Genomic DNA, 21,610 nt, shown 5'->3' on the forward strand with positions numbered 1-21,610 from the left:
CGCGCAATAAAGGACATAAAAATGCAGAGCACAAGAGTAGCACTTATCTTTAACTTAACAGTTATTGAAACTACGTCCAACAAGGAAAACAACCACATCCTAAACGTTAACACGGGCTAAAAAAGGCGACGTATTTTGCATCTAAAAAAATCAAATATTGGCTTACGTATTTATCCCCTCCTTTCCTTCTTATCTCGTACGCTTTCAAAAGTTATCTGGTGGACTTATCGGTCCCCCTCCAAACAAAAAATCGCCATGTTGTTGAATTTTTGGCAGACCAAAGCGTTTTTCATTTGACAATTGAAATCCTGTCATGGAAACTTGGTAGTAGGATCGAATGCGAAGGCAACAACTTAGGTAATACAATTTACCATAGAGAATATCCCTGTCCGAGCAATAGAGAAAGGAGGGTCGATGTTGCGTTCAGGCTAATAACTGCTCCACGTAGTGAGGTGTTTTTTGCTAGTTTTGGCCTCCTTAGAGTAGCCATTGAAGTTATCGGACGAGTTCAGTGATTTTGAGATCACAAAATATCAGGTGATTTTGTTTTATACGCGTTCTTGTGTTAGTTCCCATTAATTAACGTAACAAATTTGAACAAAATATTTTATTTTATTTAAAATGCATAAAAGTTGTTTTCCTTGAGCAAATATTTTTGTTTTGCTTAGTCGCTTAAGTTATGGATTCTCAAGGTATAGAACGTAACCTCAATATCCTCCATTAATTGCCGACACTATTTACAAGTGACCAACCTTCGCATAGAATCCAAACTGCACGTCTTGCCTAGATACTCTAACCTCATATAAATAATAGACTGTACAGACGACGTCCAACACATTTCTATACAAGCGAAATTCACCAAGTCTAATAATTAGACACTGAAACATGTTTGAAACCGCCTGTCCTTGCCCGCATCAATGTAGAGTTGGGCACAACAGACGAACAATAGGACATTTATGTCTATCCACGTGTGTGATAGACATTTTGGTCTTTAACACTACCTTTCTGCGCATGCGCGCTGAAGGCATTGCCAGGCACGATGGCACGTCTATGCGGCGAGACACGAAGCAACGAATATTTCGTTGGTTTGCCTCGTTTTGCTTTAATCCAACAGCGCATAAACTACGCTATGAAATATTATAGTATGATAAAAAAAGGTCAGTGTTTACTATAGTCCTGAAATTTTGTTTGAAAATCCAAACGAAAGGCTAACTTAAAAACAAATCGAAACATAAATAAAAAATCTATCCGAAAAGCGCGAAAGTTTTTGAAGTAAGGGGATAAAGATATCAACTCCTCCATGCCAAACAGAGAACCCCCTTTCTTATCCCTTCTCTAAATCCGGCTTTAACATAAAACCTGAAAGAAAAAAAAATATTGAGAAGTGAAACGTCTCAAATAAAAAAGGAAGAAAAAAATATAAATATCGCGGCAGAAACTAAAAAAAAAAGAAAAAAAAACTTTGAAAAGTTTGAACCGATTTCCGATATCGACGCGGATTTACAGCTCTATTTCATAGGCTTCGTGAGTCTGCTTTTTTTCTTTTACTTTTTTTTCTACTTATTCATACTCTCAAAGTATTTGAAAAGCTGACGGATTCAACGCCATTAGAAGCTTGCCGCCCGTGGACGGGTATATATGTGAAGAAAAAAGTTTTTCTGAGGGAGCACAAACTCGTTCCGTAGCACCCAAGAAAACGGTGAGCACAGATTTTATGCAAAGTTACTTCTTTCTGGCCTTTATTTATATTCTTTTTCAAGATAAAACATACTTTGCTGCCTTCAACTGGCGTTTATCTTCCATCAAATAATCGCCTTTTACTAACGAACAAAGAGAAGCTAAAAAAATATTAATCACTACAACGTCCTTTATTGTAAAAAAAAAAAGTAAATTGCAGTAAGATGTATCGATCACGAGTCAATTTTTGTTTCCACGTGGTTTAATAGGCCACTTCACAATCGACCAAAGTACGTTTACATTACGGAATAATATTACGCACTCACAAAACTCGTTCGTCAATAGACCTTAGCATCAAAGGAAAAAAAGTTGCTTGAAGGGACTTTTTTACACGTCAGCTGCATACACCCAAGCACCATCCCCAGATAATACAGAAAAAACACACCTCCATATCAACATTTATTTATCTAAGCCAAAGTGTCAACAGCGAGCCGTGACAAGCGATGCCTCTAAAGAAGCAATGCCACGAAACATTACAGAAGCCAGCCAAAAGCTGATTTACTTTTGTCAGACAATCACGGGTATTGTGGTTTCACTTAGCGATGCTCTAGTCAGTTTCACTTTAGGGCCAAACGTAGTCGAAGCTACACGTCTGATCTGGTCAATAATGCAGCGCCCAAAAGTGTATCGTCACTACGTTCATTGCCTTTGTGCGTTTTACGATTACAGGCAAATATATGCGTGGCTAGAGAGAGAAAGAGCGAGAGTTAAGAAGAGAGAGAGATGGAGAGGTACTAAATTACGTGATAATGCTCACGAAGTCATCAATTAACGATTGGGTAAAACCTGTTTGTCTTTATCAGTGGGAGAACAAGTCGTGCGCGATTACCCAAGTCGAAGTCTTATCTCGTAAAGGAGCCTTGCTTTCTTTTCTTTTTCTTTTCCTCATAAATCAGACCGTGCCAACAAAAGATTCCTTCAAAAAATATGAGCGGCGCTACGGATCTCTGAAACGAGCCCTCGCTTTATATAGCCCTATAGATCATCGTTATCGGAGCCCGAAGCCAATACCTTAAAGATAACGAACGGCAGTTTCCTACCCCCGAAAGGAAGATGCATTGTTTGTCGAGGTTTCCCAACTTTGGCTATCGCCCAAAATACTGTCTATCTCTTCAAAATATGACTGTGACGTAAGAAGCGGCTTGACACATTTCGCCACCGGGGGGCGCTGGAAACCGCCCAGACGTGAAGCGAGGTGTGTTTACAGATAGCGCGTTCCTCTTGATCACCATAGACTATAAAGAGCACTCGAGGCATGGAGGTTTCAATCGCTAGGTGGCGTAACAACCTGGAGTTCTCTAGACTTTCTTAGAGCTGTGGTCCGTTTTTAATAAGTAACAACAGCCACCAGGCATAATAACGCACATTTTAACGAAGAAAGAATATGGCGACTTCAAGTCAATTCTGCTACAGAATGCTACCATTTTGGTTAACCGGAATATTTGAATCAGTCGACACAACCGAAACAAAAAAAAAATGTTCACATCTGTAAATAGCTTCGATAATATGTCTTTACTTTCAACAATTTGCAAATTTCAATCGTTTCTCGAAAGTAGCCGATCAATCTGAATTACAAATAGGTTTGAAAGACGTAATATCATTTTGTATAAGTAAGGTAGAGACTATTCTGTCACAATATTTCGTGAGGTGCCCACTGATTTATCCAAGGCACAGGCGTAGGAGCATAGCTTTATCTTTCATGCCAAGTTACCCAAACTCTCGCACTCAAAAGTCGCACAACTCAGAACTTAAAAGTCGCCAAACCTCGCCCAACTTACAACACTTCTGCAACTCTAAAGTACCTTGCATAGTCATGTGCTCACGTGCGGGAGTGCCTTAGCACTACAAAGCACATTTGATATGGATCGCATTAGGCTTCTAAGCCAACACTCCTCTAAACATACCGAGTGATTACTTCCTAGTTCTTGATGCTGTTATTGTTTTTTTTTTTTTTTTTTATCGCAACCAAAACATTATCGGTTATCTAAAGAACGGTATCAACCCAGTATAAGAATTTATGATCCACACTGTCACTGTAGTTTTCTTATTATCCTGCCCCAGAATCACAACTTCTAAAGAAATTTCAGAACAAACTATACTTCGTTTCAGCTTCGGTCCGAGCGCGGCCGATGTTATGAGCCAAAGGGCCAATCAAACAGCGCGAAAAGCGCACCGTCATGGCGTGCTCTCAGCGCTTGATAGGACTAGCCGACGGAGGAGCGCGCACAGAGAGACAGCGAATAGCGGCTGGTCCTATCAACTGAAGAGAGCACGCCATGACGTTGCGCCTCTTTGGCTGTTTGATTGGCCCTTCGGCTCATAACATTGGCCGCGCTCGGACCGAAGCTGAAACAAAGTATAGGCACTCGGCGAAGCCTACGCGAGGCAAGCATAACGGTTGAACGAGCCACGTGACAACGTATCCTAACAGTACAGCCCGCATCACTCCGCCACCCATAATGGCTCACGATGATGTCGCCTCCTTCACCCTTTGCCAAATCACGCTAAAACGAAGTAGAGCTCTCCTTATCCGGTTCTTTATCTTCGTGCTTCATAAAAAAAAAGGTTCAGCTGTTCACATAAACAAGATGAACCACCTAGTTCAAATCCCGAGACGAAGTAGAGCATTGCATAAACGCACTTCTAAACAGCAAATACATATATGCAAGCTCACTACACTAGCGCAAAAAACAAAAAAATACGCAGAATTGCATAAGAAACGAGTCGACTTGTCTCCAACCAAAAACTAAAAACAAAAAGACCTTACGTAATTTTTGTTTTTCCATCCAAGCTCCAAGGTAAGAAAAGCGAATAATAGCTTTCTCGAGGCCATCTAGCTCACGATGCTGCATTAAGCGGGGAATCCCGGCGTACTACGTTAAGTCAAGCGAATACGGGACTCCCGGGACCTCGCAAATCCCGGAGTCGTGCCCGTCGCGGCGATGACGCAACCGTGGAGCCGGCTCCCGCGAACCCGGCGTTATTTACGCGTCTGCACTACGCCCGACCTCGTAACGACGGAGCGCAGTGGAAGCTACGAACCATCGGAACAAATCCAATGCCGCGTAGGTATCACGTGATTTTCGGGGAGGGGCCACGTCGACGTACAGGGGCCCAGACTCTCCTATAGACGCCTTTCCGTTTCCTCTCGTTCTCAGTTACGGGGGTTTCGTATCTGGTATGCGGGACGAAAAAAATAGCAAAACATTTCAACCAAAACATTTCGTAAAACATTCCCAGCGTCATGGAGAGATCAAAACGATGTTCTATCGCATACTAGAAGTGACGGCATTCAAGATAGCTGCGCGCTTGTGGAAAAGGTGCATACTCCGTTTCGTATTAAGACCGATCGCAGACAACGCAATGATCTGACGCTGGAGCCGATCTAGCAGCGCCACAAATGCATCCTCATGCCGCTCGTCGTCCTGGTAGGTTTCGCGGTCACCGGACAAAAAACACAATCACACACAGTGAGTGCACCGTGGTTCTACACTATTTTTTGTGCGTGACCGGTTGAGCAGGCCACAGCAAACGCGCAAAGACGACGAGAGTACCGTGACAATAAACTTTTGGCACCGCTCGATTGGCCTCCATTAAATCATAGCATCTACTGCGCTCGGGCCTATAGAGTGAAACCTAGTGTAGACGCTTGCAGGCACGCGCCTCTGGGCGCCGCCATCTTGCCACCGGTGCGGGTGGATCGTCCGATAGCCAAGCATTGCTGAGGCGTCCCCACGACCTCGGTAATGCTTGACTACCAGACGATCTACCCACCCCAGCAGCAACATGGCGGCGCACATAGGAGCTTACTTGCACAACTTCTATGAGGAGAGCAAGTTCGTCTGCTTCTTTTTGCATAGGTTGTGGTGACGTCACAACGTCGAGCTCGATTGGCTCTGATTGAAGAATAGTGGGTAGACCTCAAGGCAGCTTGCTTCGAGGTCTACCCACTATCCTTCAATCAGAGTTAATCAAAGCTCGACGTTCTGACGTCACCACAGCCCCCGCAAAAGAAGCAGACAAACTTGCGCTCCGTATACGAACTGTCGGCGAGTCGGGTAGTGAGGTGGTACCTATACATAACCGTCACGTGACACGTGCAAAGGAAGGGATTGGCTGGACGGCTCGTAGCGTCCGCAGCGGTCCATCGTGAAGTGGAACTCGGTGGTGCGAGGTCGTAATCCAAGAGCGCTCCCCGCCGGCCCTCATTCGCAATCCGGGCCCGCGGCGCTCAGTAATGAACGGTTGCCGCACCAACCGCTCCGTGCCGTCCCCGGTCGGCTTGAAATGCGATCGAAACTTTCGTCGGCGGTTACGTTTCGGAGCGATTAAATACCGCCGAAGTTGCTGCGCGCGATTAAGGCGTCCGAATCGGTCTACAATCGGCCATGTCACCGGCAAACTTTTGATCCGGGGAATCTCCCGTTGCGTCGATGGGATGGGAAACTTGATCTTCGTCGTGAAAACAATAAAAAAGATGTCTTGAACTTCTTAATTTTTGGTCAAGCAGCCCTATAGTCGTTTTCAAGTAAAAAAAAAAACAAAAAAGAAACGAGGATTTACGGATTTTTTATACGCCGGGAGAAGTAGTTCTTACAAGATTTGGTTGTCAGAGGAAGAGGCGACACTTTTGGCATTTGAAACGTATATACCTTGATAAGGTAAAAAAAAGTCTAATCTAAAATGCACCTATATATTTTTTTTCTTTATATTTTATCGTGCTTGTGTTCGTCCTTATTGATCTCTACAATTTGTTCCCCTTTTTACTATATGTGTACTGTGAAACATCACAAGGGCGAAAATTGTTCATGGGCAAAAAAAAAATGAATGAATGAATAAATGAATGAATATGTTAATTATTACATAATTAATAATTTGTTTATTTATTTATTGACTGGGAAATTAGTAATACTCCGCGAGGAGCCGGACTTTTTTCACTACGTCTCTTGAGGTGAAAACGAGTGAGTAGGAAGCTACATTTGACTTGACTAGAGTGAGTAGGAAGCTACATTTGAGAGTGACGACGCGTCAGTCATCTTGGTGCTCAAAATCGTTGCAGCTAGTTCTCTAAAGCCCGAACTGAAATCACAAGAGACGCTTTTTTGCCCACCATAAATGTTAAAATCGACCGCCATAAATTACAACGATATCCTGAGCTTCCCGACTTTGCATCTGCAGCCCAGGAAGCCTCATTTCATCATTCATAACCAAAACCAAATGCCCTCGCTTTGTACTTACAACCAAAATGGCGGCGTCCTCAAGGCAATCGGGGTATGATGTACCGATTTTCTACGCGTCGCCTGGTCAGTGGCTTTAAATGTTACGACAAATGAGTGACATCGTGTTATTTGAATATTCTTTTCTTCTCTAATAAGTGAGTCCCCGACTGACTGAATCCAGTGAATTGTTTACGTGTCATCAACCGTTACAACCCTGTATTGTGTCCTTGACGTTCTCGAATCAGATCACGTGATGGCGGCTAGTCTATGACAAGATCACGCGCTCTGGAACAATCTCAGTCATCCTTGAATTCTCGGTTTCTGATAATTGTAAAGACCTTTCCATTGTTGGTGTGTCCAACTGAATTAGTAGTGCACGTGCCAGAAATATTATCCTCTTAGTGCGTGAGAGAAACTTCTCTAAAATTCAGGTCACGATAACTTAATGGCAACCAGCGCATCAAGCGCAAATGACCAAAATATCCGAAGAGAGAAGAAAAAAAGCTTATTTTTATTTAAAATAAATCGCATAAAAATTATGGTTTGATACATGTTTCTTAGTAACGATTTTATAGAGGTACCTAACCAATGGTTAGCCAAACTAAAAGCAAAGAACGCAATCACGTAACGGAAATTTTAGGTATGAAACAGTTCCCTTAGAACAGGGGTCTCCAAACCCCGGCCTGCGGGCAAGATCCGGCATGCATGACCTTTCGATCGGCCCAGGGTTGCCCGTGGTTGCCCGCGGATGTCCGCGGTTCCCAATGACGCCCGGCCCGCTGCTCGCTTCCACCGCTCCGCGGCGCAAAAATAACAAGTTTTAGTAGATCGTATCATAGCCTCCTAGATACTGACAACGTCTGGCAGGTCGCCACGAGAAGCGGCCGCCGAAATGGAAAAGGTGGTGCGGCAGACAACGAATGAGAGGAGAGCCAGGTGACAGGCGCCCCGCTGCGGCGGGACGCTGAGACAAATTTCTCCCGAGCGAACAAGTGTATTTCCCGTCCTCGCCATTGCAAAAGCTGTGCGCTGACGTCCAGGTTCACCGAGAAGTGGCTCTTTGATGCTCTGTGCTACCAGATCCTCGCGCTCTAAAAGCTGGTTCACACACACCCGTTTCTTACGCTACGTTACGAAAAGTCACCGGGAAATATGTGCTTCGTATTAAGCGTGGCCACCAATTCAAGGAGATAGCCTGGCACGCGACATTCTAAACACGAATGTTTCGGTGACGACGAGCTAGGGCGGTTAACGGAGTGTGCCAACAGACTTCACGCAGTCTACTCAAAGTTCTTAATGTAATGTCTAATGTAACGCGTAATGCAAAACGGCGCCACGACGTTCAGGAAACTCATCGCATCCGCCCGGATTCCTGGCTGATAGAACCGTGTCATATAACAGAAAACATATTGCACGTTATCACTAGCATCACCATTATTGGCATTCTGTTTCATATCTGTGTAACTATACTCCTCTGAGTTCTAACGTATGTATGCTTAAAGTCCTGTGTCAAAGCTATTGCATCGCGTCCACACCAGTTCTACAATTCTCATTGTTTTTTTTTTTCTGTATGATTAAGCTCAACTTCCTCTGCACTTTTATTTATGTTCGCAAGTTTTCTGGTTTACAGCTATTGTATAATGTCATAATCAACTAAATATTAAATTACAAAATAAAGTGTATTTATTCAACAACTTCAGATTTTCGTTTTTTTAACTCTCGCTTGAATGCTTGTACTTAACCTCCCCTCTACGTTTATTTATTTAGTATTTATTATTTTTACTTCCTTATTTACTTTCCGCCCCTCAAGATTGCGACATATCTCAAATCTGGCACCTGAGCCATAAAGTTTGGAGATGCCTGCCTTAGAAATACACATCACTATTTGACGGCTTCGGATTGGAATTTGGTATAGCTTTTCCCGCGTCCTTGTCTTCACAGGTGCCAACCCTGGCTGACTCGGGCATCTGATCCATCCACGACGCCAAGGCGAAGCCGCAAGACGACGTCGTTCAAGCCGAAGTCGAAGCCGACGCTTGGCCGCCGCACCCACTGGGCGTGCCGGCCTGCCTGAGGAATGGGATGGCCGGTCTCCATCGGTGGGAGCCCAATCGGCATCGCATCATCATCCACGTCACATCCGGGTAAGTTTACATATCAAAAACACCAGTACTAAGTAAGCATCGATCCAACTAGAACGGTTCTTAGGGCCAAAATGGGTTTTTGTGTCTAGGAATTCACAGCCTTAAAATTCCCGAAGTAGCCAAAGTAGAGGGATCGATCGAGAATACATACAACCAGGTTTGCTGGACAGCGTGAATGCGCTATGCAACACAAAACACTGAAACTCTATGAGAAGGTGACGCAAGCGTTGGTGATAAAATGTGAATTTGTGAGCACAATGATCTAAACCTAATATATTCATCAAACCAAATTCTGAAATTGTGTGTTCATGTAGCATTTATTTCGGTGAAGACACCTGCCAGGAAGAAAGACAATGTTTGTTTTCTTTCTTGCTGTATTTCTTTTTTTAAATAAATGGCTTAAATAAGGCTTAGGTAGATGTCGGTTAACATTTTTTTTTTGTTTAGTCTAATTTAAATAACATCACGTGCTTCATTTTTTTTTCATTTTTAGCACAACGGCTAGCATGATATTCTCCCAGCTTCAGTTTTTTTTCGATTCGTATTTTAATTATGCTGGATAAAGAATCGGGTTTCATTTTCTCTATCGATCCCTGTAGAGCCAAACGACCTTCTTCGGTCAGAGTCTGGGTGTCTTGGTCTTAATTCGCGAAACGAGTGCCGAAGTTATACTTGAGTGAAGGTAGTCTGGCTGTCATCTGTCATCTTTGAACCTAAATTGTCAAACAAGTGCAGATTTTGGCTTCACTTCTCGTTGTCCGGCTTTCATGTGGCAAATTTGAGCCTAAATTGCCAAACATGCGCCAGATTTAGGCCTCGTTGCGGGGTCTCTGGTTCATAGTTGGCATCTTTTGATTAATACCTTGGATTTCGGCAATTATGTGGCAAGCGATAGAGAAGTCATAGAAACTCTAAAGGAAAGCGCTCGGGCCCAAGAGCAGAACCGTATTAGGCCCAAGTATGGCCCGTAGGACTGCCAAACTTTTATCAAGTCAGGCATTTTTTTCCCGAGGTTCTCTGGGAAGCCTTTTTTTTAACGTTTAATACACATACATACATTTTTAGAAATGTAAGCAAGCAACGCCGTTTCAAAATCTAGTCTGGTCAAAGGGGGCGGACAACGTTTCCTTGAGACTTTAGTCTGTCAACAGTGGGCACGGCCTAGCAAGGCTTACCTGCGACAATCTACACACACCATCAAGATGGCTGCTCCCAGGGGCCGTACTTGCAAGTCTCCATACCAAAATTTCTTTCCTCGACTATTCGATAGCGAGCCGCCGAGAAGTCGCAACCGAGTGGGCGTGGGTTCGAATCCCGCCTAAAATTCTTCAAACCTTTCTTAGAGCGCAGCTCTTGGCGCCCGTTTCCGGCTTGAGCGGCGTCGGGGTCGCCGTTGCCGTTGGCATAACCGTAAGGTCACGTGACCCCCCCCCCCAGGTCACGTGACCCCTTAGTACCGTTCCTCTCACTACTCTCCCCTCAGTACCCTTCCCTCCTCCTCCTCAAGTGCTGCGCTCCAATTTGGCGTTACAGAGAGTTGTAAACGGCTTTCACTTTTTTCTTAAGGAAAATTCCTTACATTATAAAGTGAAATCCTTTGATACATACGGCGAGCTTCAATTCGCATTAAATGTCATATTTTAATCACTTTCATTCTATGTGTTACGTCACGTTCCACGTGAGCGTTGAGGGACGTTTGAAAATCCCTCTGGAGTAGTCTGGCTATGACGTCATGACCCTATCGACCAATCAGAATTTTCCGTCCCTCCGACGCCAACGCCGGCTTTTCTGCGATACGAGCTCCTTAACGCTATCCCGTTAAAATATTAGTTTTCCGAAGAGCACGTCAGTGCAAACAATACTATAACTACCCATATGAGGACACTGACACTAAAAATACCCAGTGTTCTAAGTATTATATCTTCCAAGGTTTTTTTAATCCTCCAGCCACTCACTTTTTGGTATAGAGAACGCGACACTCTTAGCACGAGAAAGCGATCGCCAAGTTGTCTCGTTTTTCTTCTTTCTTTTTTTTTTTTTTGCGTGGAACTAATTTAAGCATTAAAAGCTACTGATTTTTGTAACATTTCCTGAGTCAACTAAGAAGAAAAAACGCCGATTTCCTATTCGCGCTATGTCGCGCAGTGTACTTCCTCTACCCCGTCCTATACTGTAGATTTCAATGAGCCCAACGTTGTACCAAACGAGCAAATAAGTATCTTTGACCTTAATTCGGAGAGCAAGTCATCTGCTTCTTGCGCAGGAGTCAATTGCGGTGACGTCAGGACGACACCGAGCTTTGATTGGGCTTAATTGAAAGGATAGTGGGTAGACCTCAATGTTAGACACCTTAAGGTCTAACATTGAGGTCTATTTGAATCAGCCAATAGGAGCTCGGTGTTCTGACATCATCGCAACCTCTGTGCAGGAAGCAGACGAACTTGAGCTCCGCATACGTTCCTCATGACCCCTTAGGCCGCTTAAAACGCCCCTTAAAACGCGTGAAAGGAAATATTTATCTGAGAAAAACATTTTAGAGCAATACTTACGGTGAGAGATTTATTTGAAATTCTGCGAGCAAAGTCCATGACGTCACGGAATGGTCATTCGCTCTTTCCACCTCAACGAGATGGCCATTTGGTCTATCCACCTCAACGTAAAGGCGTAGCCGATCCGCCCCTCCTCAACGCGCCCGAAATGCCGAGAAAGAAAACAGGTGGAAAGGAGGTAACTACCGACTAAATCGTTTTTCGCGCCGTCAATATTTCCCTAAAAAAATGTTTTCGTGTAAAATTAGTTTTTTTTACGCGCAGGTCCCAACCAGACTGTTTAAAAAAAATGTTTTTCTTTTAAGGTTTTTTTTTTTTTTTTACGGCCCTGTAGCGCCTTCTCAGCGTGTGCTGAAGATCTCTTCTGCGAAAACTATGACACAAGAGCCAGCGGAAACCTAACGCAATACCCGTGTTCTATCTGTGCCTGCGGTAGATCTCGTCGTGATAACGTCGAAATTCTAGTGCGCTGGCCTCAATAATTCTTACGTCCGAGGACTACCAATGATACGAACTATTAGGGTCAGTCAAGCTTCTCGGAAAGCACTAGATCAAAAGAATGTTTCGTGTTCCCATACGTATGTCAGAGAGTTTTCGCATGGCGTATATAGGAGTAAACGCAAGCGCTCTGCGTTTACGATTTAAGGCCCACCCGCATATTTGCGTTTGAACGCGTTTCACTGCTGAGCGGTGTCCGTGCGGCCGGAAGCGGTTGCTTGCAGTACGACGAGTGCCGTCCCGCAGCTTGCCGTAACTTACCGCGAGAGATTAGAGCCTCGATAAATTTTCAAAGCGGCTGTGGTTACGGAGTGTTGCGGAGAACAATCAGAAATCTAGACAAAAAAGGGAGGATCACGAGCTTGCCCGCGCCCGTCAGTGACGTGCATTGGATCCTTCTTGTGCTTGTTGGGGAGAAGTGCGTATGTGTGTGTGTGTGGAGGGGGGGGGTTACCATGGGAGATGGTTCTTTTGAGGCTGCGATGCTTCGGGATGAACAGAAGTCGCGCAATCCGGCCGGATCACCGTCGCCTCGAAAGACCGGCCAGGTCGACGCGCTGTCAACAGGCGCCGCCATGTCGCCGTGGATTTCGCTTACTATTGGCACGCGGCAAGCGACGATAGCGCGTTCTTATTGGCTCTTGACTGCGGTCGATTGCATTTTAACAAAACTCCGTGTACAAGCGTTGCGCAAACGCTTTCCGCAACGTTCTGCAGCCGCCTGCCCCTATTGAAGGCATTGCGCTGAAACGAAAATCTGTGTATAGGTCTTTAGCGTTGAGTGCTCCCCGCAGTCAATGCGCGTCGTCGCTATGCGCCAATCCAAGGCCGAAGTTTAGGCTCAGCGCACGTGCAGTGAGGAACACGCAACGCTAGCGCAAACGCAAAGTGCTTGCGTTCACTCGTATACGTAATACTAAAGCTCGGTCTTACCGCCAAACTCATTCAATCAAGCGTGAAGACTGTCCGTTTGTGTTTGTGCTGCGACTATTTTTTTTTATAATGACTATGAGTGCTGTTGCCTTGAGCTCGCATCTCTTACAGCGCCGTACACTCATACTGTGTAATATATTTTTCTTCCTCAGCCCACGCGTGCCTCGCGCTGGCGCTTCTGGCATTGGTGGCGCGAGGCGAGTCTACCCCGCCCCCTTTTGTGACGTCACCCTCGGTGGCACCGCCGTGCCGCCTATCGGAACTGGCCTGCGACAACGGCCGCTGCGTGGCGCTGTCCAGGTACTGCGACGGCAGCGATGACTGCGGCGATGGCTCGGACGAGCCCATCGGATGCTCAAGTAAGGGTCTGACTTACCCGGATGTAAATAGTAAACAGTATTAAACACTTCTTCTTGGTTAGAAAATTTTGTGACAAAGGTGAGACATAAAACGACAATATATTTGCCAAGCACACTTCAGATTAGCGTCTCCAACATGGCCTAAAAAGCAGCATACATTTAGACATACAAAAATAATGGAGGTTTGCAGCAGAAGCGAGGGTTTGAGTCTGGCCTTAAACGGCTAATTCCTCTTTACCGTTTTCCTGCAGACTGCAACCGTACGCTGTTCGGCGAAGTGGGCGGCAAGAACCCGCTGCGCATTGCGGAGCCCTTCCAGAGAAACCTGCCCTTCGTGTGCAGTCTCTACTTCGTCGCGGCCGGGGGAGAGTTCGGGGACATCGTGGAGCTCACCTTCCTCAACTTCCAAGTGGGCTCTCTGGAGATGGACAGGTGGGACTCAATACCATAAAATGATGTACCCATAGTCAAGAGTCTCGTTCTCACGGGTGCAGACCGACGAGAAGAATAACAACCATGCATGTTATAAATACACAGGAATATCAAAACTTATCATTTTTTGCATGGCATATGGAGTCTCAACAATATGAAGGCAATAACTAGGATACAAACTTAAAGCCATTTCTGAGTAAAACTTAAGAAATTTAATGAAACTCGGACATGTCGCCATCCTAGGTAACTGAATCATGAAGTAACCCGTGGAATAACTCAATCCAGGGACACTTGCAGGCAACGTCTACAAGTTCCCCTGGAATGATTCCTACCATTACATATTGTTGTTGGTTATCTGCGTTCGCTTGCTATTTTGCATGTTCATTTTAACCAATGACGGAACCTGCTTGACTACATCATCATTCACCGTTCATTTGCGTGCTCTTCGTTAAGCTCGTTCATTGATAAAGGACTCGTACTTACAATGGCATTCTCCAAAGACACATGTTAGTATACTTGTGTAACGTATACCACCGTCCATGATGCTTGCTTAGTAACTAGCAACTTAAGAAACAGCACTTGGCCTGTCAAGTTCATAATCTCACTAACTGCGGAGAAAAAATCAGACGCTCAGAAGACTCTACGCCCTGCGTTTCTTAAACTCTCACTGACCACAGTCAAACAGAAGTGACTAAGTGTAACCCCGCTTCGAACTTTGTACGCAGGAACCAGTCGGCCATCTGCTTCAACGGCTACCTCCAAATCGTAGAACCAGCCACATCTTCCCCGGTTGCCCGAACTCCGCAGACCAGAGGCTTCAGCCAGATCCTGTCGGCGGTGCGAGGGGAACCCGCCAACCCTCACCTGACGTCCTTCTACGACGGCAACGCCGGCGAACCAGATTTCGGTCACTTCTGCGGCGACATGGTCAACAACAACCCAAACAACGACAACAACGCCGGCGGTCGGAGTGGATCTGGAGCCACCTTTTTCTCCGACCGCAACAATGTGACCCTCGTGGTGGCCGTTCCCAGCAGGGCATCTCTGCACGCGTTCAGCTTCAACCTGTACCTCACGTACAGGTTTCATCCCAAGAGGCCGTCCAGGACGCGGTACGGGACGACCGAAAGTCCTAACGACCTGGGGAACGCGACGCCCGGAACGTACTGCGATAGGGTCTTCGAGAACTGCGACCGCAAGCGTTGCAAGATCAGGTCGCCCAACTTTCCGGGATTCTATTTAAGAAACTTCACATGCACCTTCACGGTAAGAAGCGTCGGCAGTCCTACATGAAGTATGCGGTTTGACTTCGTGTTTCTGTTACTGCGTAATGCACGTAAAAAAAAACACGTGTTCGCAATCGCATTGCCGAGGTAAAATTGTCTACTTACAGCTGCAACACCAGAGGTCGTCACGCAATTTTTCTCACTGAACTTTACTGACTCTGTGGAACCACCCTCCTTATATTTGAAACTTAACAGAACACCTAAACATTTTCGAAATGTGACAGTCAATGCTTACAAATTATTTACTACCAGAGACTTATCCAATTTACCTTGTGCAAATTTGTTTTGCCCCAGTTTAAAGGAAAACTCATACTTACGGATATAGCTCTGCCTAAAAACTTTGAAACATGTCATAAGTGGAAATCTTTTGTATACCATGCTGCGACAAACAAATAATGTTAGGCTGGCTGTCACACCGGATTGCGCATCTTCGAATTTAACTTGGAGCTCGTTGTAGACCTGCCCACTAGTGCCCCCCCCCCCACCCCCCCCGATTATTCACAAATCAGTTTATTCGACCTTAGACTGCATATTGTCAGTGACTCAACAAGTGCAGTCTTCAAATACCGAAAAAGGTCCACCATGTGCCCTAAGATCAGCATAAGATTTATCCTTTCTTCAAATATTGTTTATTAGTAAACTTTCTGCATCATGCAATACCTGGCGAAGGTAGTCTGCGGCAGGAAAACTACTACACTACTACAGTAGCGTAAGGTTTTATCTTCTGTTACTAAATGACGACATCAATTTCAGGTGAGGCAAATGGCGGCACCCCCTGGGAAGCAAGCTCAGATCGTCCTGTTTCAGGACAACGAATACAAGATATCGATTTACACTGGAAGAAGCACAGTAACAACATTCTCCCAGCGCAGCCTCACTGTCGACTGCCTGGGCGACGTGGTGCGAATCTACGACGGACCCAGCAGCCAAATATCGCCGCTTCTCTCGCAGTTCTGCGGGACAGGCGTCCTACCGGAAGTGGTCTCCAGCGGACCGGAAGCAACAGTAGTCTTGCGCAGTGCTCCGGCGCAGCAGATGCACAGTTCGAGGGTGGAACTAAGCGTAGCCGTTCGGTTTGTGGACGTGGACGAGTTTAAAGTCGGCAAAGGTCGCTGCGACTTCAGCATTGACGGGAAGGCGGAAAGACGCGGACTCATCAAGACACCGAGTCATACCATGCCGCCAAACACAACGTGTAAATACCGATTCATAGGTCGCTCCCCCAGCGACCGAGTGTGGATCTATTTCCTTTCGTACTTCGTCGAGGACAAGCATAGGTGGGCGACGGAAGAGAAGTGTGACGTATCCAGCGTGGAAATTGTCGATGCCATAGGTCCTGGTAAGCTTATCGGTGGTACAAACTCAACAGACTTTAGTTCTGGTACAAACAACGGAACGGTGACTTCTGTAGCTGACGATGCCGGGAGGACATTTCGGTTCTGCGAAAAGAACTGGCCTCGAATCTGCGCAAGGGCGGCCGAATATCCGCAGTTTATTCCGCTGCGGCCCTGCCGCCACCCAGACGAATCTTACTTGTCTTCAGGACCCGAACTCCTACTTCAGCAACATTTCTTCAAGACAGTCGAACTTCCGGTACGCCGTAGCACCTTCGCTGCAAGATACGAGTTTGTCGACACCGAACAGCAAGGCGCCGACATGGGACCCAGACATGGGCCGTGCCATCGCCACTTCCAGAGCAGCAGTTCCAAATTCGGCATCGTTTCTTCACCAAAAAACGTGTTCCTCTACGGTCGCGGCGGTCGCGAGAATGTCACCTGTTCTTATTACTACTCAGGCATGTCCTCCGAGAAGCTCCGAATTTACCTGGTCACGCTGAACCTGCCCACTTCTGGCTGTGAACACTACTACGACCAAGTGACCCAACGATACAACTGCCGCGTCACCGGTAGACCTTCAAGTCGGCTCTCACTCCTTCATGTCATGGATCATTGGGGCGACACGTACACTCCCATCGGATGTTTCTGCAACGTTACGTCGCAACCCCGCAAGCCCATCCTCATCGAATCCGTGGGCAACAACGTGACCCTGACCTTCACCATCAGCGGGATGACCTCTCTGGAAGACTTCAACAACTACGGCTTCGAAGTGACGTACGAGTTCCGGCCGGCCACCTCCTGCGACACTGGAATGGAGCTTCGTAACGGCTCGCAAGGCGAGCTCCTTTTCTTGGCGCCTTCAAGCGTGGCTGACCAGGAGCTGCCACTGAGATGCCGCTGGTTCATCGAAGCCTCGCCGCGGAAGTACCTCTACCTTAAATTCCAAGGTGAATTTCCATCGTTTCCAATATGATTCTGCAAAAAAATGCACAATAATTTCCAGTACCCACAAAAAAATCTGCTTTATTTCGATATTTTTATATGGGTTCCTTCGTGGAGCAAGACAACCGGACCACAAGTTAAAATTTCGTTTGGTGAAAATTTAGCCTCCCCTTAAATTTATCTTGGCAGGTTGAGTGTGAAAAACAGTTTTAAAACTTTTCCCCACAATTGCTAAACATTGGCCTCATTATGTAAACGGCACTATAAGGCCACGATTACTTTACAACTATCATTTAGTGTTAATTAAATTTTCATGCCGGGAAACAAATATGAGCACTCAATCATTCGCGTTTAATTCAAAACAGTGAACCTAAAAATTGTTGTCATCAACAGTATTCTCCACGTATTACGACAGCAGCAATTTTTTTATCCAACGTAAACTGTTCTAATTTTTAAAGCAAACTAAAAAGACAGTCGCCAAAAGATGCTCCTGAATAAGTTTTCATCCGATGAGAGATAGTACAAAAACGAATGCTAACGATTTATGCAACAATTAGATAGATGAGCAAACAAAGAGAGGACAATTAGCAAAATAATAAAATCGCAACATTTGTCTTTTGCTTGCTTTCAAGGTCGAGACGGCTCCAGAGGGTGCCCGGACACCGGCAACCGATTCGTCGTGTACGCGGATGGCATCATGCAGCCCGTGGCCGTCGTCTGTTCTGGAGGCATTCACGAGGAAACGTCGCTGTCCTCGTCCACGGACTTCGACATCTTCTCGGCCTCCTGGTACAACGAGACGTCTGAACGCGGACATCACGCACTCGCAGACCGCGTGGTCATCGAAGTGGTCGCGTTCCGGTCTGGTCAGTTCAGGCTACGCTGGCTGGAGGTCACCAGGCCGTTCCTCAAGACCTCCTCTGGACTCACGCTCCGCAACGTGAACTGCCTCTACGAGTGTCCAGAGCTCAGCGCGTGCATCTCTCCAGAACTATGGTGCGATGGCACGGTTCACTGCCCGTCTGGACACGACGAGAAGCCAGAACACTGTCGAAAGTTCCCCACCTTCTACGTCGCCCTCGGAGCCGGAGCTGGATTTGTCGTTGTCTGCGTGAGTCTCGCGGCTGTCTTGGTATGGTGCCATAAGAAAGACAAGACAAAGGAACCGAGACCGGCGCCCACGGACGACCTTCAGTTGGAGAGTCCAAACAGCTGACCTTGGAGGTCGATTCTGGACTCGGCGACCGAGGGTCCGGAATCGCAGGAGACGACTCCCGTGGTGCCCATCGACGTGGTCATGTCCTTGATGCCTGCAGGACTGCCCACAGGACTGGGTTCTGGGAGGCCACAGCGGAATGACTTGTCGCCGCCGCCCGCCTACACGGCAAGCCCTGTACTAGACGTCTACGTCATCAAGTCCATGAGGTCGCCCTGCCTCTAACGTGATGTTACCGACGATGTTCTGTGGGTGTCTGTGCTCCTTGTGGACTCTTGAGTTGCGAAAGATACGGGGAGATTTAGTACCTGCTGTGCTCATGGTTCTTGTGATGCTTCGATAAGACGAGAAACAATATGCGAAGAAAGTGATAAGTGTTTGAGACATTGCGGACATGCGGAATAGACTACCGTGCAGGAATTCATGCTCACGTCGTTCATTTTGTGTGGTTATTTATATCTACGCGGTCTTCGACGTTGCCTGTGTACCGTAATATATCATACTAGCCGAAAATTTGTTTATGTATTGCGATGGTGGAACGACCCGGTAAAAGCCGCATTAGTTTGGTACCTCATAATAAAATCACAAGTTAGATCTCCATATTGCTTTGATAGTGGTTACCTCAAGAAACAATAACGAAAACATCAAAACAATAACAGTCCACAAGATAATTTGTATGTTAAGATACGTCTAGTTGGACGTAAGATAACATTTTAATGTGCTTTCGTAGAAAAACGCGATCGGAATAATGCAAAGATAATTTTATAATTTTCCAAGTTGCTATCTCATGATTGCGGCATAAAACCTTTGACTGACGCGAAGAACGAACGCGAGAATGTTTACACCAGTACAGATTTTCTATACAAAAAAAACTCGAATCTTAAAAGTAATTATAACCTGCAGTTTTCCACTGGCTCTATTCCAATACTTTATGAATCCCTATGATTATTAGCAATCGAACTTTTATTGTGTTTTTCTGTTTTATACAAATAAGCGCCAACGTTATTTGAGTGTTAACACGGCAAGTGAATTGAAAGATGTTAGCCAAACGACTAATGCTCACCAGTTGTGGTATAGTGTCTTAAATCGTCCACGCAACCATTTTTTCTGTTGTTGTTCTTCACTGGGACATGTTCAGCACAGAGCCATAAGTTGTGATGGCCGCTGAATAACCAAAATATACTCAATCTGTTGAATCACGTTACAACTCTAAGTGGCCTCAGGCACATGTGCTACGTACTACAGTGTGCTGGGTTCCACCAAAAAGTGCATGTCGGGCACTAAGACAGGTGACGAGCACGGTGTGTAAATAAAGTCTTTTTTTCTTGATAAAATTGCTAATCTCGGTTCTATATATATAGGCGCAAACCCACAGGGTCTGTTTTTAAGATGGAAAATTTGGCTTGTATTGTGCTGCTCTGGCATACTTGTTTTGCAGTGATTTTCTATTAGAATCTTTATTGTGGCTGCAACGTTATTGGAGAAAGGGAGTGATAAAAGAAGAAAGACGCCGTCACCGGTGCGCAGAAACTTTCGACGTCACCACACACGAATAATTACGTCAGTGATAGTGCCGACGGACGCACTGCACAGACGTGTATATTGATAATGCCAATAATTTTATTCCGAAACAATCTTAGCAGGGATATTTTGTCTCACCGCTTTTTCGAACTGTGGTTTTTGCCTGCTTTTCCTTTTTCTGCATTTAAGTTTCGGGCTTTTTTTAAATTTCGACTTGCCGATAATGAACATTTTCTCAGTAAAACCTTACCTCATACTTTTTTTTTCTTATGAAGAGTCCAAATTATCAGCAATATCATAGCGGACCACCTTTCGGACTCGAATTTCACAAAAGAGCGATGAACTACACAAACAGAAAATAAGGTCGTTTTCTAAGCATCGACAGAATTCAGCATGTGCAAGTACGTACATAATTGCGTACGTGAAGTATTCACTTTAGTACGCTGTTATTACTTACAAATATTTGTTTGAACTCCTACCCAGAAATCAGTGCATGAAGCTTCAAATATATTTCCCGTTATTTTCGAAGAAACGTTTTCCAGGCGATATCCAGCTGTGTCTATCAAAGTTGTTCGGTGAGTAGTTAAACTTATTGGCTAGCCAACCTCAAGCTTAATTTGTAAAATAACATCATAAGTTGTATTTATTAGGCAATGCAGTACATCCCAATTGAATCCATATTTGGCAGAAACATTTTTTTTACATTTTTCCAAAATACATTTTGAAAGAACAAAATTAAATGTAGTACCGTTTTATTCGTTTGACAAACACCTCCTGAAAATGGTCGTTTACTTTAAACACCATGCACGCGGTTCATCCAGAACATTATTTCTACATAAACAAAGAACAGAAACCCAAACTTAACTTAAATTATGGAGAAGATTCGTTCTGGAAGACTGGCCAGTGCTTCTTGTTTTAGAAACGTTTGACGCATTATAGATAAACCCTTCAAATAATAAAAAAAATACGTTCCCAAAACACCAGATAAAATTCAAGATAACAAAAAAACTTTTTTTCTCTATAAACAGCAATTACCCAGCACCAAGTACGAGTGAAACAATTTGGCACAAAACAAGAGCTTACAGTTGGTACAACGTTGTTTTTACCTTTACTGATATTGGTCCCCCTAACGTACGTACCTTTCTCTAAACACATAAATCTAAATTCAGCTGTTTTTTTTTTTCTTCTTTCTAAAAAATCGTGATCTCTGTTTCTTCAAACTAACATCAGCGTTAGATTCAAGAAATCTGCATTATATTCAGAAAACGTAGATTAGCACCTGCCTCATCACTTAATGATCCCTCCTTAATTTTTCGTGGTCATGATAAGGTTATTTTTTTTTTAAATACATTTCATTTAAATTGTTTTTTTTATGTATAAAAAAACACTAAGAACATTAGAAAATGTTTCTGAAAAAATAAGTGCGACAACGCTACA

The 21,610-nt window shown here is 45.0% G+C and overlaps 1 protein-coding gene across 1 annotated transcript; it reads left to right on the plus strand.

Moving 5' to 3' along the window:
- The first annotated feature begins 1,039 nt into the window (after positions 1–1,039).
- On the plus strand, positions 1,040–18,652 carry LOC8041896. The gene is made up of 6 exons (XM_040213101.1): positions 1,040–1,157; positions 13,233–13,439; positions 13,691–13,871; positions 14,597–15,137; positions 15,911–17,441; positions 18,069–18,652. Exons 1-6 carry the CDS (start codon positions 1,040–1,042, stop codon positions 18,650–18,652), a joined length of 3,162 nt encoding a protein of 1,053 aa, XP_040069035.1.
- The last annotated feature ends 2,958 nt before the right edge of the window (positions 18,653–21,610 follow it).

The sequence above is a fragment of the Ixodes scapularis genome, unplaced genomic scaffold, assembly GCF_016920785.2.
Source record: "Ixodes scapularis isolate PalLabHiFi unplaced genomic scaffold, ASM1692078v2 PGA_scaffold6__148_contigs__length_123643588, whole genome shotgun sequence".
NCBI classification, from domain to species: domain Eukaryota; kingdom Metazoa; phylum Arthropoda; class Arachnida; order Ixodida; family Ixodidae; genus Ixodes; species Ixodes scapularis.

Excerpts from the sequence above, each read along its gene's own strand:
- LOC8041896 (XM_040213101.1), top strand. The coding sequence starts at position 1,040 with ATGGCACGTCTATGCGGCGAGACACGAAGCAACGAATATTTCGTTGGT. Across the intron at positions 13,872-14,596 it reads GGCTCTCTGGAGATGGACAG|GAACCAGTCGGCCATCTGCT; the intron begins GTGGGACTCAAT and ends CTTTGTACGCAG. Across the intron at positions 17,442-18,068 it reads CCTCTACCTTAAATTCCAAG|GTCGAGACGGCTCCAGAGGG; the intron begins GTGAATTTCCAT and ends CTTGCTTTCAAG.